The sequence below is a fragment of the Vipera berus genome (genome assembly GCF_964194415.1).
Source record: "Vipera berus genome assembly, chromosome: 17".
In the NCBI taxonomy this organism is placed as follows: domain Eukaryota; kingdom Metazoa; phylum Chordata; class Lepidosauria; order Squamata; family Viperidae; genus Vipera; species Vipera berus.
The window spans coordinates 2,766,253-2,782,751 of record NC_138220.1 but is presented as its reverse complement, the minus strand read 5'-3'; the positions used below and the strand labels follow the sequence as shown (position 1 = coordinate 2,782,751).

General features: G+C 40.4%; 1 protein-coding gene across 2 annotated transcripts; it reads right to left on the bottom strand.

Moving 5' to 3' along the window:
• Positions 1-1,049: 1,049 nt before the first annotated feature.
• On the bottom strand, positions 1,050-15,286 carry MXRA8 (matrix remodeling associated 8). 2 transcript variants are annotated; one of them, XM_081341526.1, is made up of 10 exons: positions 14,630-15,286; positions 10,277-10,300; positions 9,439-9,738; positions 8,249-8,350; positions 6,007-6,465; positions 4,349-4,507; positions 3,384-3,414; positions 3,023-3,099; positions 2,216-2,293; positions 1,050-1,176 (listed from the first exon to the last, which is right to left on the bottom strand). In XM_081341526.1, the coding sequence occupies exons 1-10, from the start codon at positions 14,676-14,678 to the stop codon at positions 1,151-1,153; spliced, it is 1,305 nt and encodes a 434-aa protein (XP_081197652.1). In that variant the 5' UTR covers positions 14,679-15,286; the 3' UTR covers positions 1,050-1,150. The 2 variants fall into 2 exon arrangements, with proteins under 2 accessions (XP_081197652.1, XP_081197651.1); XM_081341525.1 differs by lacking the exon at positions 1,050-1,176 and having other exon boundaries at positions 2,055-2,293.
• Between the last annotated feature and the right edge of the window lie 1,213 nt (positions 15,287-16,499).

Below are 16,499 nucleotides of genomic sequence, written 5' to 3'. Positions count from 1 at the left end.
TCCCAGATTGGCAAGGTCATCTAAGTCATTTTATGGCTGGTTCAGACTCCAGGGGTTGGCGCAGACCTCTCTCTTAAGCAGACTCTACTACCAAGACAAGACCGGATGGGTTTGGACTAGTTCAGACTCCTGACTCAAAACTTTGGATGAAAAATATGCTGATGAAGAGTTCTGCAGGATACAAATGTCGCCATGTCCCCAAAACTAAGAACCTGGTCCATGTTGTGATTGTCAGTCTCTTTCTTTTTGGCCTTTTATCGCTTATATTTTATCACGGCATAATAATTCCTTGATAACAGCAATTACCTCCTTGTTCCCTCAATGCTGCCTTCATCTCAGCCACAAGCAACAGGCTTAGCTGTCCTTCATCGTAAGACTTTCAATGTAGTTCTTTCCTCCTTATTTTGGCATCATCAAATGGCAGACTCACGGAGTGTAAAATCTGTTAGGTTTTGTTACTCGTTATCTTGGAAGGCAGCGACTAAGAACAGAGGCAAGAGAAACTGGAGAAGAATTGGCAATGGGGGTAGCCAGTAAGGAAAATATTGTTTTTCTCCTGATTCAAGGAGACTCGGATAGCACATTAACTCAGTGGTGGAGAAAGCTCCCCTCTTTCTCGCTTTCCTAACTCCATATTTTAAATGTTGGTGCCAGGAAAAAAAATATGTTCTCTGCTCTGTGTTTAATAGCAAACCAAGCATCTAATTTGTCAGCTTATTATTTTTTTTTAAACAATTAAAAAAAAACTCAAATCATCAATACAACTGAAACAAGACTATTTAAAGAAAAGAGATAAAATCTCCAGGGGGAAAGTATAAGCAATCTCACAAGATGAAAGAACGAAGAAGCTGACCTGCACCCTCCCTTAAAAAAATCATATATATTATAAGATAATAAAGAGGAAGTTTTACAGGGCAGCCCTACGCTGGTTTACCTGGTAGCAAACCTTATGAAATAAGTGTGCATAGGATTTACAGCTTACGTGTCTTGTATGCTTTCATAGGCCCAAGGTTGGAAAAAAGTCTACAGAAACTTCTTGGTAACTGGAAGGATGATCTTTCAAAAAAAAAAAAAGCAAAAGAAAGTTCTCTTGTACTTTTAAATTCTTAAGGGAGCTTCTGGTCCAGCCAGTAGCTTTGAGTTGCTGTTTTCATTTATAATTTTCTTTCCTGAATTCTGGAAAAAAAGAGAGAAGAAATCTAGAATTAGTGGTGGGTTAAACTTCAGGCAAGACGGAATTTTGAGGCAGAATTCCATATGTTTAGGTGCTGTTAATCCACTACTTTCTCTGACTCCTTTTTGAAAAGTGACAAGCAAAGCATGGTGTAGAATCTAATGTTATTTTTTAACTTAAAGCCCTTGTTCACAAGACCAAATTAAAAACCATGAAAGGACACCGAGTTTGCCTGCCTGATAATGTCAAGATGTCAGATGTTAAAGTGCTTGTGGTTCCAGGTTATGAGGCCTGCTGCATTCATTCAAAATGGCTTTTCCCAACACACCGGATTAAATCACCTGCTGGACAATGGGGTTTGTAGTCCACTGCATCAGATGAGGGATGGGGGGGGGCTTTTCAAGCATTTTCAAATGAAAGGATAAGAAAAAGCTAAGGTAGTGGAGAAATATGCAGTGAATTACAGTCTAAGAAGAAGAACACTATCTGGCCATTAATGTACTGGACTTCATCTCCCATCATTCTGTATCACTGCCCAGGCTCCTTCGGGAATTGGAATCCTGCTCCGATGTACTGTTTTCAAAGAACAGAAACATGGTTTTTAAAGGCAGAAGTGTGGATTGGCTTAGAATGCAATCCACGTTCGATAATTAGGGTGTGAAGTCTGGCATGGCAAAAGAGATTGTCAAGCAGCAGAAAGAGTTCTTAGGCCTGGAGCAAACAGAGACAACTCTGGTCCCCTAAAGATCATATTGGCACATTGGAATCCTATCCCATTGGCCTTTCCTGGAGGGAAAGAGTGACTCACCCGCAGTGAAGGACTTGTAATAAGCCCCTTGGCAGCCAGCTGTGGTGAGCTAATGAAAGACTTTGGGGAAGGACCAACTCTACAAGGCTGAGTTTCATCAAGCAGTTTCCAAATATCCCTTTCTTTGCTAACAGGGTGGGTGACACACGTTTTCTCAGAAGTGAGAGAACGGGACGTTTAAATGCGGTGGGGCGGGGGGGGGGAATCACCATCTACTCTTGCTGCCCACTCACCTTTGTCTAAGTCGATATTCTTAGCAGGGAGAATCCTATTTTGTTCAGCTTTCTCCTTCAGGATATTATTTTTGTAATCTGCAAGGAGGGAAATTGTTCAGGGAATAACACAATTTAGAAAAAGGAGGCCTTTCTCTTTCTTTCTTTCTTTCTTTCTTTCTTTCTTTCTTTCTTTCTTTCTTTCTTTCTTTCTTTCTTTCTTCTTTCTTTTCTTATAGATAACTATTTCTAAAAACCATAAAAATAGAATTACAGTCCAAGTGAAGATGCAGTTAACAGATGGGGAAGGAGGGAGCAGGATGCAGTGGGAGGAGGAACTGGCACTTCCTTTTAGATCTTAAATATTCAGGTTAAAGTTAGGCAATCATGCAGATCGCTGAATATGTGTGAGACTGAAGAAGCCACTGGAGGTTTAAAGCAGGGGTCTTCAAACTTGTCCCTTTTATGACTTGTGGACTTCAACTCCCAGAATTCCTTAGCCAGCGTTCCTGGCTGAGGAATTCTGGGGGTTGAAGTCCACAAGTCATAAAAGGGCCAAGTTTGAAGACCCCTGGTTTAAAGCTTCAGGGCAAAGACAGACTTGGAGTGAATTCCCCTATCGACTGGACATTTTGGCTGTTTTAACCACAATTTGTTGAGGAAATCACAACTGGGGATGTGTTGTAGGATTTGCACAATCCAACGGTTTGTTCACACATTGTGCTAATGCCAAACCAAACAAACTGCTGCATGGCACAAAGGTCAGTATGTGGCAATGGGACATGGAAAAGCACCCCCTCCTCAAATCCTCCATCTTCCAAGACTCACCCAATTTAAAATCTTCACTTTTGTAGTTTGACAAATTTGTTGCATCCAATGGAACCTCCCTTAGAGTCAGTTCTTTTCTGGAAATGCAAATGTTAAATTATAATGGCGTTGTTTTGATTTTTGCAGTATTACTATCAGCATGGCATAAGCAGCAATCAATAGATATGTTTCCAAGTTACTGATTTGATCCATTTTTAGATACAAAGAACACAGAGTATAGAGATTTTATGCAATTAATAGCTAAAGATGTCTGAACACTACGCCAGAATTGGATGGCTGCTAGAATGCAGAAGATTCTCAGATGTAAATATAGCATTTTGAGAAACGTTTTCTAGGATCACATATCTTTGTGTCTACTTACTCATCATATTTTTTCACATTGTATTGGAAACCTAAAAATAAAAAAAAACAGACATCAACATATATCCGGGGAGATACTTGCCAACATAGTTAAATAGGTATAGCATAGTAAAACCACACGGGGGATTTCTTTATGGAAATAATCATCATAACAGAATCACAGAGGTGGAAGGGAACTTTGAGGTCTTCTAGTCCAACCCCTGCTCAAGCAGGAAACCCTGTACCTTCCCAGACAAGTGGTTTTAGAGTTGAGACGATAAAAGGATGGAGCTTCATTGAAGAATATACACTCATATCCAAATTGGACCCTAGTGAAATGGGTATTTGAATTTTTTGTTCTGCTATTGCTTGTGGCAACAGAAGATGCATTTGTCTCTGCCACATTTTTTTGGCAATTGTCTCTTGGCAGCTACCATTCTGTCTTCCTAGCATTGTCAGCCATTGTGGTCTTTGAGGAGAAAAGGGTACCCTCCTCAATGACAAACACTGTATTATTTTTTTATCAACTACTGCTGAACAATGCTGCCTCCGAGGATTCTGGGAAAATAAAATGTTAACCGCGTAAGGGCAACCACCAACGCATCCCCCTCCACTTTCAAATGAAAGATGATAACGTATTCCTGAAAATATATCCGTCTGCAACTATTTCTTTTATGCTTGGTTTAAAAGGCATGCAAATTGGATGGAGTGAACTCCGCTTAATTCTTATGTATCATATCCACATGGATGGTAAAAGGTGCTCCTATGCAGAATTCCTTCAGATCCAGTTTTTCCATGTAGCATCTGGATGAATTCATAAGCTCACTTAAGCCCTGGCAGTGAGAAATGGCATTCCACAGCTTAAAAGTAAAGGAGATATTATGTGATAACCATAGTTCTATCTTCTCGGGAGAAAATGGGGCCCTCTAAAATGAGGAGGAAGCCATCCCTCGGAGTAGTGAAGGAGTAACAGATGTGTGCACTCACCTCTCCTGCGGTGCTGGCGAGTCACGAGAATTGCCAGGATCAAGAGCAGGATGAAAAGCAAGAGAGTGGCCAGAACATAGCCCAGCTGGTGGAAGAAATGAGCCCGGCTCTCAGGGATGATGACATTGATGACATTGTGGTTCTGGCCTGAGTTAGGATCTGGATGGTAGAGGAAGATAAAAAATAATAATAATCAGCGGACCGATTCTCAAGCAATTTATAAAACCCTGAGGATTTGTAATAAAACCTCCACATGCAAAGCAAATCTATCTCTGACAAACCATTTCTGAGAGGGGGCTAACAGAGGAGAAGCCGGCAACAAAATCCAAGGAACTGCCACATGTATTTAAAGGCAGCACAGCAATGATAACACCATTCATCAATCCACACCAAAATTCTGACTGAAAAAGAATAGGAGTCTGATTGATCTTGTACTTAAAAAATCAGAGCCTCAAAGAGTTAACAGTAGGTCTTGATGGAAGGCGGAGTAAAAATAAATAGGCCGTGTTGATCTTGTAAGCAGAATAAAATTTCCTGTTAGGAAAGGGTTCCAAACCTTGGAACTATGCCTGGCATTAAAAGTTCCAAGGAAGAAGCTTCTAGCTCCTGCTTTGAAACAAAAAGCTATATTCCTCCCCGAGTTGGGGGACCAACTGGACTTCTCCTGCTGTTAAACAAAGATCTTTGCAAATTTTAGGGTCCAGAAGGGGAGAGGGAGAGGAAAGGAAAGGAGTTGATTCAGTGAGCTTTCCTTGAACGGATTTTTCAACGGAAGTCTGAGTTTGTAAAAAGAAAAAAAAAAGAAAAGATGTTTTGCACAAGATAGAAAAAAAGTTCTTGGGGATCTGGGACCAATTTCCTGGTTGCAGCTGCAAGAAGACAAGACGAGTGGAACAGCTCAGAAACTGGGTCAAACAATGCCTTAAGAGTGATCCTATGAGCTATATTTACATTGTAAATGTAAATGAAACACAATGTGAATGAAATAAAGGGAAATGCTGGGTTTGCCTCGCCAAGTCTGTTACTTTTCTGAGCTAAACCTAGCAGTACTACTGGGCCATTTAAAAAATTCATTGCAGCGCTGCTAGGGATGTTATTAAGTAGTGAATAAATATTAAACAAGCAATAAATATTTTAGATTGTTAATAAACAAAGAAGTACGCCTGACAGGTTTGCTCTTTTTGTTTGTCAGGCATTTTATTGATTAAAACTGCAGGATTTTCCTCTGTTGATTAAAAAAAAAGTTAATATTAGAAAGATGGAAAAGCTGGCTCCTTGGTTCATAATGTGCAATGCAATAAAATTGGCTACTGCTTCAATTAAAAAATCTGCCCTAAAAGACGTTCTTCCACAAAAGCGCTTGGAATTAGCAAGTCCAAATATATATATATATATATATATATATATATATATATATATATATATATATATATATATATATATATATATATATATATATATATATATATATATATATATATATATATATATATATACATATAAATTTTCACATTAGTCCTTGCAACGTAACATGTGGACAGATTCTGGAATTTAGAAGTGCTTCTTAGATGAGAAAGCCCATCCTTTTTTTGTTTTTGTTTAAAGACATCAGTTATCAATTGCTTCAAGTTAATGGCTTAAGTAAGTTAACCGCTCACCTGCTGCTGGGGGATTGGGGCGCGTGAGATTCACCACCACTTTTTTCTCCTGTTCTGGCTCTATCACAGAGACCTGGAATATCCTCCGCTCATGGAGGCCGCAGTAGTGGTGATGCAGGTGACAGGAATAGATCCCTTCATCCGCAGCCTCCAAAGACGAGATCCTGAGTGAGAAGTCACCCAGGGCAAAGGCCTTCTCGGTGATGTTCATCTTTTGCCGGAGGAAGAAAGGCCCGTACAAACGGCCTTCGCCAGAGGCATACAGGTCAATCAGCCGATCAGCCCGGTCATGAGGCACTCCTGGGGGCTGCCTGTCCCAGTGGACGACTTGCTGGTCCTCTTCCTCATCTCGTCCGGTCCAAACCTGGTTCCGGTTGATGCAAGGAAGTATCACCGCACTCCCTTTCAGGGCAACAATCACCACTTTCTCTCCATCCCAGAATCTCTGGACTTCCCCGGCTGTAGAAGAAACCGTACACGGGAGGAAAAGAATAGATTTGCTCCCAGGGATGCTTGTCAAATGCCAGGGGAATCAGAAAGCCCAGGCACTTCAAATGAATATAAAGATTTATTGCAAGCTTAAGCTCTCTACAAGAATCTGAACTGTAAACAGTCAAAGCAAATTGATAGGTAAGACTCGAAGGAGTTCAAGATAGGCTGGACCTAGATCTCTTGTGGGCATGAAGACAACCCCTGACTGATGATGTGTTTGACCCCTACCTGGTCATCTCCTACAATGCCATTTCATACAGTTCCCTCCAAAGGGCAATTCTCTTACAGACAGCATTGCAACCCTTCATACCCATGGTCCTCAAAGTATCTTTTCTACAATAATAAGTCGCCCCGAGAGATAGGTGGCAAACAATTTTAATTAAAAAATAATCAGATGTCAGGGAGGATGCAAAAAACAAGTACAAAGACGGAACGGATCTTCTCGCTTTTTACAAAACCTAGATCCATCACAGCTTTCCAACTCTCTCCACTGATTCTTTGTGTGAAGCATGTGGGAGTCAAGATACCGTACATTCTGAAGCGGCTTTAGACATCAGCTACCCAAGCCAAATTGTCCATTAAGGTCTCTATCACTGGCTACGCTAGACAAAACCCAGATGGTGATCAACTGCCTTGTTTTTTTTCCACTTTGCACAGAAGAACAGAGGGGCTGTACAAATGGTGTGCTGTAACTCTGACAGAAGAATGAATTGCCGCAAAAATATCCAATAAGCATCTTTCATAAATAAAATCTGACTAATTTCAATGCATCAAATACAACAAGAAAAATTCGACTTTCGATCCCATATCAGGGATGTAGCTGATGTGTCTCTTACTGTTAACTCTCAGCTGAACCGACTTCGCAGGCTTGTGGTTTAAATAAAACACACCTTTTAGGAGGTATTCTATCTTTCTAATGAGATGCATCCTACTCCAATATAAGGTACATATAAAAACTGCCAAATTGTTTCCGGCCTGTCCAAAAGAGGAAAATTGTAAATTTCCTTTGCTTCCTTAAGTGGAAGAAATGCTGTATTGAAGCTCTTGGAAAGTTCTTAAAAAATGTCCTGCAAACTTTTGCAGGGTGTGTAGGTGAGGATAACTTTTTTTTCAAAAAAAACCCCCTCCCCTCTATAAATGGTATTGCTTGGTAAGAATCTTACAGAGAAAAATTCATTAAGAACACAAAATGTGAGAATTCTCCTGGATCAAGCCAAAGGGATCACACTGGCTCCAAATCCTACATCTACACCCAGATGCATTATGCAGAGTTCACAAGGCAGGGAAAAAAGGAAAGAAAAAAAAATCCAACAAGGATCCCTAGGAGCATAATAATAGGGTCAACTCAGGCATTGATATATTTCTATTTTCTCAGTCGGAGCAAGATTACTTGTCCTCCGAGACTGAAAGGAAAGGTTTTCTTCAAAAAAAAATTGCAAATCCCATTTTCTTCAGTAACAGAAGCATATCTTACTTAGTTCTCCAGGCCTTTTCTCTGCAGCCTTGTGACGGGAAATGCTTGGTTGGCCACAAACATCTAAATTACAACTCTCTAGACTTCTCATTTGCTCCTTGCTACACAGCAGAAAGGCCCTTCCAAATTTGCTTCAAACAAGGCTACATGATTTGATGATGGAGAAACACCGAAGGGGAGTAAAAATAAAGTTGTAGAAAGAAGCCACGTGCACACACATTCCTCCTGTTGATTCCCACTCGGGAGGTTCCCCACCCCAGCCCCAAAACTGCTGACCTTCTTCAGTGACCTCAAGCTGCAGCTGCACTGTTTCATACAGATGGCAGTAATGGTGGTGGAGGTTGCAGGAATAAATTCCTTGGTCACTCACAGCAACATCTTGATTAGAGGAATAAAGAGAAGGAGATAATTTATGTATTAGAATGATAGGGAGAAGGTAAATGACATATAGGCATCGCTGTTGGAAGTTCGATCCAAAACAGTGCACGAATCCTATAAGTACTCAAAACAAACGCTTATTTGTTTGCTTACAGACTTTAAACATCTGTAAGGGAGGGGAACTTGCCACCTCTCCAAAAAGTGTCTTCTACAGTGAAACTCCTCCTGGTTACAAACCCCACTTTTTTGCCATTTTAAGAGAATGAGCACTTGAAGGGAGTGCTTGTATGTTGTATTTTATTGTATTGCCCTGTACACCGCCCTGAGTCCTTCGGGAGAAGGGCGGTATAGAAATTAAATTATTATTATTATTATTATTATTATTATTAACTATCTGCAATGCAAAACAAACAAACAGGGCAAGACTAATCTGTTTGGGGTTTTAAGGCTGGTGAATTGAGCAGTGACCTTGGCAGAATTTGAAAAAAGATAAGCCAGGTCGGATCTAGTTGGTCCTTGGATAGGGCACCACCAAGGGGATCACAGCTGTAGGCAAAATTGGGAAGGAAACGAGAAACATTGTGGCTGACAGCACATGTAAATCACCTTAGTACTGTAGCTAAGGAAATTACCTGCCACAATCCATGTAGTCACTAACAGTGAAACTCAGCTTGAGAAAAGTTTGTAACTTTTAAACCCAGAATTAATCTCAGTATTATCTATTAATAAACCCAGTGTTTATACGGAACCCATTGGTATGTATTGTACCAGAGAGGGCCAATATTTTCCTTCGGTGGAAAGGCGGCTTTTCAGTGGGCACATCTGGAAGAAGGAGACCCCAAAAGAGGAAATGAAAATATTTGGCATCTGAGAGCCACTCACCCTGCTGCATTTTTATTGTTCATTATTTTATCTGATACAAATGTCTATGGGTTTTATGGTTACAATAACTACTCCTTTGGAAAACCCTTTTGGAAACTGCATCCTTTTTTTTAAAGCAGGACGAGAAATAATCTCAGCTGATGAGTAAATCCACACTTCTCTTTAGGAAAGAGCAGATTAATGGATGTGTGCAGGGCAGCAGTTACCTTGGACTATCAGTGAAAAGTTTCCTTCCGTAAATGCATTTTCGGGCATGGAGATCCGTCCCTGGTTGTACGTGTGGTAAACCCGCTGATCCCCGGCAGAATACATGTCGCACAGCCTCTCCGCAGCCTGCTGACGTCTGTAGCGATCCCAATGAACCACCCGCTGGCGATCATTCAGACTGTCCTGAGTCCAGACCATCCGGTAGCTCTTGCAAGAGAGAACCGTACGGGAACCTGCCTTGGCGGTGATGTTTACTACGGACACCACCATCCCTTCGGGATTGGAGGCATCTGCTGGGACTGCAACAGGAAGAAAGGAAAGAAAGGAGCTGTATAATAATAATAATAATAGACGGCTGCAGCTGAAAATGGAAGCATTCATCTATATACTGAATCTGAAACCTAACAAAAGTTAGGGAGGAGATGGCCTCTCTGCTCCCTCTAGCCCAAAGGAGGCAAGTGCAGGGCAACAGGCCAAGAGGTTCATGCAAAGGCTTCATGGGCCCATAGCACAAGGCACAATCAGAGATCCGGCCTCAGTTCCTAACTTTTGCAAATAAAAGGGGGCTTATGAGAAAAACCCTTCTTGGGCAAGTGTTACAGGCAGCCTGGTCATTTCAGAAAGAATCACATCTACATGTTTTTTGTTTTTAAAATATTATTCCGAGGAACCCTTGGCAGCCTCCAGTAAGCAACCATGTCTTTAAATAAATCCACTACGGTACTTCTGCTACTTGACAATAATCCACCTGGTATGCAACAGGGTTGTTATATGGAATGCATGCCTCTTATTTAAAAAAAATTAGGAGTGTAAAGCTACAGTCTTACTCTCACTTACCTGAATACGGATGAACAGCAGCTTCTAAAATAGAGGAAAGAGAAGAAATTTTTTGTGTGTCAGAGTTTAAAATAACAATATCAACCACCGCCACGAGTGCCAAGTCCTACACAGGACAGAAGGTGTATTTCAGAGAAAGCCAAGGGATGAAGTACCCTAGATGCAGGAGTGGGCTTATCTGTCAGGTCTGAAGAACTGGATCTCATACTGGATCTCATACTGGAAGGTTTGGTTACAGATCTTTCATCTCAGGAGACCACTCAAAGAGGGCCTTCCCATTGGCTGGGCATTATTGCACTAAGCTAAAGTGGCTTCCTTATCGTTGCTGCAGTTTTCAACCTATGGCTGTTTCAAAGCAAAAAATAAATAAATAAATAAAAAGGCCTGTCAGAGGCCAAGGATAAGCTCTTCCCCCTTTCTCATAATGGGTGGTCACTGACCAGCAAACCAAACAGTTCCCCTCTTCCATGAATGTTTCACAGAGACCAAATTGCACCCTTGGCATTGCTCCGGCGGTGTTTAGGCAGCAACGGCACAGAATCTAATTCCCTTCTTGTCTTGCTACTGTTACTCATTAACTAAGCTATAGTCTTGACAAGAACTAAGGGGTGGGGGGAGGCAATAATCCAGACAGGCAATGGACTCAGTGCTGAGATGTTCAAACTGAAGCTGGACAACCATCTGTGGTGATGCTTTCTTTAACACCTTAAGTAGACGGTCCATCAGTCTGGTTGCTATAAAAAAAAGCTGAACCTTGCTGAGCCTTGAAGTCTCTATTTAAAAGACTTGAGGCAAGGGAACACTTGGCAAATCCTTTCCTTATTCCTGGAAAGAGAAGATGTAACCAGCCTGAGTTCTAGTGTCAAAACCTTGAATTTCATGCTTTCAGTGATTTCTTAAGAGATTTGCTAAATGGGTGCTGGACATTCCCTGTATGAAAAGCTCTCACTCCTGTTTTAACAAGATTAGTCTGACAGAACTCAGTCACCCTGGAACACATCTTTTCCGTGCTATCCTCCACTTGTGGGTTGGGGAGGAATTTTCACCCTGCTGTGCTTCCTAGTTCAATGTAAAGAATATACTTGCAGATTGCAATGGTTCAACTTCTGACAAATTCATTTGAAAAATCAATAAATAAAAAGAGATGGGTTGTTCTTCCAAAGAAAGCAGGAAACTCACCAGATGTGCTCAGAATTGCACAGATCCCTTTAACCCTTTTTTTCCCCCATTGTGCCAAATTTAGCTGCAGAGGGATCAGACAATCCCCAGACCTGCTGGCATTGCTAACCTTAGTTGAAGATCAAAGCAAAGGGTGTTTGTTTGGTCTAGGACCGTAAATGTAGTAATATTTTTTTTTTAAAAAAAGCACTCAGATGTTTATAAACCAAAGTGGACAACCTTTTCCCCCCACAACTCCCACTGGGAAAGCATCAGGTTACCACTTTCTACCTCCTTGCCTGCAGTTTTGTGATCATTGGAGCAACAGAACCCTAGCTTTTTTGGCAGTCTACCTCAGAATTTCATTGCTGTGCAGGGACAGGTTTGAAAAGGAAGCCTCTTTTTCATGCCCTACTTCGCACTTATTGGAAACGGGATGCCGTGCTAGACAATCTAGCCAAAAAAACCACAATTGATGTGGTTGAGGCACAGCACTATGGAAAAGCAAAGACTGGATTCCACAGATTCAAGGCAGACTCCACCTTACCTCTTTGTCCCACACCTGGAAGACCACAGGATAACACCTGAACAATACAGGTCGTCCTTGACTTAACAATTCAGCCCAAAATTTCCACTGCTAAGTGAGACAGTTGTTTGGTGAGCCTTGCCCCATTTTATGACGTTGGTCGCCATAGTTAAGTAAATCACTGCAGTTCTTAAGTTAGTAACTTAAGTTGTAAAGTGAAACTGGCTTCCCCGTTGACTTTGCTTGTCAGAAAATCGCAAAAGGGGATAAGGTGACTCTGGGACCATGGCAACCATCCTAGTCAGTTGCCAAGCGTCTGAATTTTGATCACGGGATTGTGGGGAAGCAGTTGAAAGTGTGAAAAACGGCCATAAGTCATTTTTTCCCCAGTGCCATTGTGATTTCAAACAGTCAATAAATGAATGGTTGTGTGTTGAGGACTGCATGCATGTACATTTATATCTTTGGAGCTTTCCAAGGACCTCCGGCTCAGATGTTTTGCCCTGTCAAGTAACAGAATGACACCACTGATCCAGCCAGATAATTTCCAAATTGTCAGATTGCAGTCTCATTTCCTCTCTGTGCAAACATTAAACATGTAAGGTATTAAAATTTAGACTTAATTGTGCTTGTGTTTTTGTTTTAAGTGCAGGCTGTCTTGGGAGAGCCTTCTCACTGTAAGAAAAAATGTAAGTTTTTAAAGTTTTTAAAAATTGCCCGAAAAAAAGATTCAGATCAAATAAAAATTAGTGAAATTATGAGCCCCTCCTCCCCCCAACAGCTTAGGGAGTTCTCAACCAGGTTTGCATGAAGTAGGTGAAATCAGTTTTGCACCCACTGATCTGAGTCAGACAATTGATGTAATCCCGCTTGATTTAGAAAATCAATCTGATCCAATTCGGACATTCAGACTAAACTATCCAATTGGGTTGATCTGAATTTTTTGAAGCAATTGGTCAAATCAATTTGGAGAAGGTCTCTGACAGAATTTGATAACCAGACTTGACTTTTCAATTCAGCTTGGAAAGTAAATTTGATTCTGAGATATGATCAGACCACTATTGAATCTCGTTTGAATCTTTGCATATTCCTCTTATTTTTTATACATTGGTGAAAAACCAAAGGGCCCAGAATGGGAGAGAGGGGATAACTGTTAACAGTTTCACCCATTTCCCAATATTTTCTATATGGCTCTTATAAAATATTTTTACTTTAGATATGATCACAAAACCTCATTTTTTAAAAAAAAACAAATGTAATACTTTGTCTCAGAAAGGAGGAAGAAAGTACAAATAACTTCCACAGCTGAATATGAAAGGTTTTTGTTGGTTTATGATAGATCCAAATCCCTAATCACAAGAACAACTTTTACATTTGCTAGAGATTACTTAAATCAAATTCTCTTTGATAGAGAGAGAAAAACAAGGACTGCAAAGTCTTTTTTTCTGGATCTGTGTTGCAGAGAAGGCAGAAGTTACGAGAAGGGTTTTTTTTAAGTCACCAAATTCTTTGTTTATTTAAGGAAGTATTCAGTATATCCAAAAGTACATCTGCTTGCATTGGCAGATCTTGTCTTCCCAGATCTTGTCTTAGTGTTAAATGGTTAACTATCTCAGCTGCTGTGTATATTTTGGATGTTTTTATTGTTTTTAATTTTGGAGTTGTAAGCTGCCCAGAATAACTGAGATGGACAGCTATTGGCATCAAATAAATAAATCTTTCTAAAGTAGCTCCTTCACCATCAAGATTTTTAAAAAAAAAAATATGTAAGATTTCATCGTGTTTACAATCAATATACCATAGATAACCTCAGGATCTTATTAAATAGCAACCTAATTGATTAAAATTAGCCATCTCCAGTTACTTAACCAAATTCACTTTCACCATTCTACCACTGCTATTATTTAATATTTAAAGAACCCTGTTTTCTAAAAGTTATTTTAATACTTCCTCACTCCCCTTCGTTATGTGTTGCTTTTTTCATCAATACTTCACATTTATTTGGCAAAACCTTTTTCCTGCAAGGCATAGTTACTTGATCTTTAGCTCCATTTTTGCAAGCGTACAACTGTAGCTAGAGGAATTACATTCACACTAAATCACTGACAGAAAAGTAAGGTCCCACGTTTTCCCAACCAGACTCTCAGGATGACAACATTGTTAACTTTTCCCTGCTGATTCTGTTCCTCTGCTTATGCTGGTTGAGAGACATGTACCACATAAACTATTTCTTATTGTATGTGCTGAACCAGAAAGATAGCATCTAATAAAAGTATATACTTCGTGCTGTCATTAAAAAAATAGATCTAATAAATCAAAAATGGCCAAAATAAACTCAAGCCAAGCTTGAATTTTAAGCCAGATTGTGGCTAAGAGTCTTCTTAGTCAAAACCAAATGGCCAACCAATCAATAAAATTCTATCCAAGCAAAACTATATTTTACTCTTCCTCCCAGCAGTACAAAACTCACAAAACATACTCTCATTCCAATGGAGTAACTGATGAAAGTGCTACAGACAGTCCTCCAATTAACTAGGATAATGCAACCCCCCATGTTTACATATATCATTCCCAAAGTATGTGCAAAATCTAATTTCTGCCAAAAAGAGGAAGAAAGAGGGCCATGCAGGGACACACAAAGAAAATTAATCCCGATTTTTCAAACTTACCTTGGACAACCAACAAGAGAGCTAAAAGGAATTTGCTAACTTGCTCCATGTCTCTCTTCCTTCTTTTCTTCAAATCTTCCCCTTGCTGCTTGCTTGAAAACGCTTATGATCTCATGCGTTTACAGCCCCAAAACATGGATATACAGCAAGCCTCTTTCCATAGCACAATGCTTCCCTCCTGTCTCCTTCGTTCTTTCTCTGGCTTGCCAGCCCTCCCACCTCTGTCCAACCTTAGGGCTCAACTTCTACATAACATACATACTATCCGAACTTTCTGCAGCCTTACACAGCCTAAATGATTTTTGATGTAACAGTGATTTTTTTTAAAAAAATCTAGTGTTGTTTTGCTGGCTCCGCTCCTCACAGCTCCAAGTTTCAAAGACAGTTCCGCCCACCCTCCTCCTTTTTTGGATATATGGTATTAATTTTCTGGGCATTTACAGAGTTTTCTTTTTTTTTTCCTGCTTAGGCTGACTTTCTGCCAGATGTTTTCTTGAGCCCTATATCTTTTCATTATCCCTGTTTCCCTTTTTTCCCCCCTTAAAGTTTAGTCTTTTGATTTGTCCATCTCAACTGTAGGTGGCTTTGCTGACAGTTTCAAAACAACCTGAGGAAAAAACATGGATGAAACAAGGTTAAATTGATATTACCGACACATCCCTATTAGATCACATTTCTATAGGAATAAAACATTTGGATTTAAAATCTTTACACCTTCCAGGGGCAGGTGACCTCATTAAATATTCAGTGTGTCTTAGTTCCCTCTGTTTTCACCCATAAACTCGTATTTTTCAGATTTCTGTGTCAGTTTGTAAACTAACATATGCAGAACCTCATTATAATCCGAAACAGATTTTCTTCTGCAGCTTTTGCCAACATGCAGGTTGTGATGCATGTCCTAATGAGTGCCATTTTTATAAACAAACTATCTTGGATTTCAGCATTTTGTTGGCACCTTTCTTTATCATTCACATTATTGGCTTTGATAATCCAATAACAGATTAGGTAGGCCCCAACATTGAGGGACATACAGACATTAAGATAATGGAATTCCAATTTATCTACATATCAGAAGCACGGTGATCAAAGCTAAGCTACATTATAGACCGTGGCTGTATAGCAGAAATATTCCCCTAAAAACATACCCTTGGATCCCTTGGAAAAAGTACCTTCTGAGCAATTCTGCTGCAAAACTGAAGCGTTAGCTCTTTCCATTCACAAGAACTGTGTTAATCTAAGGTCCATCTATCTCCTTCTGCCTCCCAAAACATATTCGGACAAAATATTAAACTGAGTTCATCACTCATGTTTAAATTGCAGGACAGAGAGGTTTAAGAAGCTCCTTGAAATTCAGTTTCAGGCAAAGTACCCAAAATACATACTGGGGCAAACAGCCCTGCCAAGACCTCCTTGTTATTTACGCACAACCAAGTGTGTGTTAAAGAGCTGGATCTGATTAATCCTTGAATGGGGGAGCACCAGATAATCACAGGACTGCAATCCAGGCAAGAGGTCAAAACAGTTCTTGGAAAAGGGCAGCAGCAAACCACTTACATACTGAAGGCAGCATGGACATATCCACAAAGTTTGCAGGAGTTGACCTTGGACTCAAAGGAGTGTTCCCCCCACCCCCCACCCCCCAATACGCCTATCTCCTTTATGCAGAAAGGATCAAGGTTCCTGCAAAGGCAAATAGGGGAAATTCTTCACCAAGTAACCAAATGTTGGGGCAACTGTGATATAACACTATTCTATCAGGACCTGTTAGTATCGCAAACCTTCAGCCAGGCGTCTAAAAGGAATCCAGCGAGCAGGGTTAACAAAGATCTGCTGCTGGCAGGGCGGGTTTCTTGCTCAATAAAGGCATCCC

Coding starts and splice junctions, on each gene's coding strand:
- MXRA8 (XM_081341525.1), bottom strand. CDS start 14,678: ATGGAGCAAGTTAGCAAATTCCTTTTAGCTCTCTTGTTGGTTGTCCAA. Junction 10,301..14,629: donor TCTCTTGTTGGTTGTCCAAG/GTAAGTTTGAAA, acceptor CCTCTATTTTAG/AAGCTGCTGTTCATCCGTAT. Junction 4,508..6,006: donor CCCCAATCCCCCAGCAGCAG/GTGAGCGGTTAA, acceptor TCTACCATCCAG/ATCCTAACTCAGGCCAGAAC.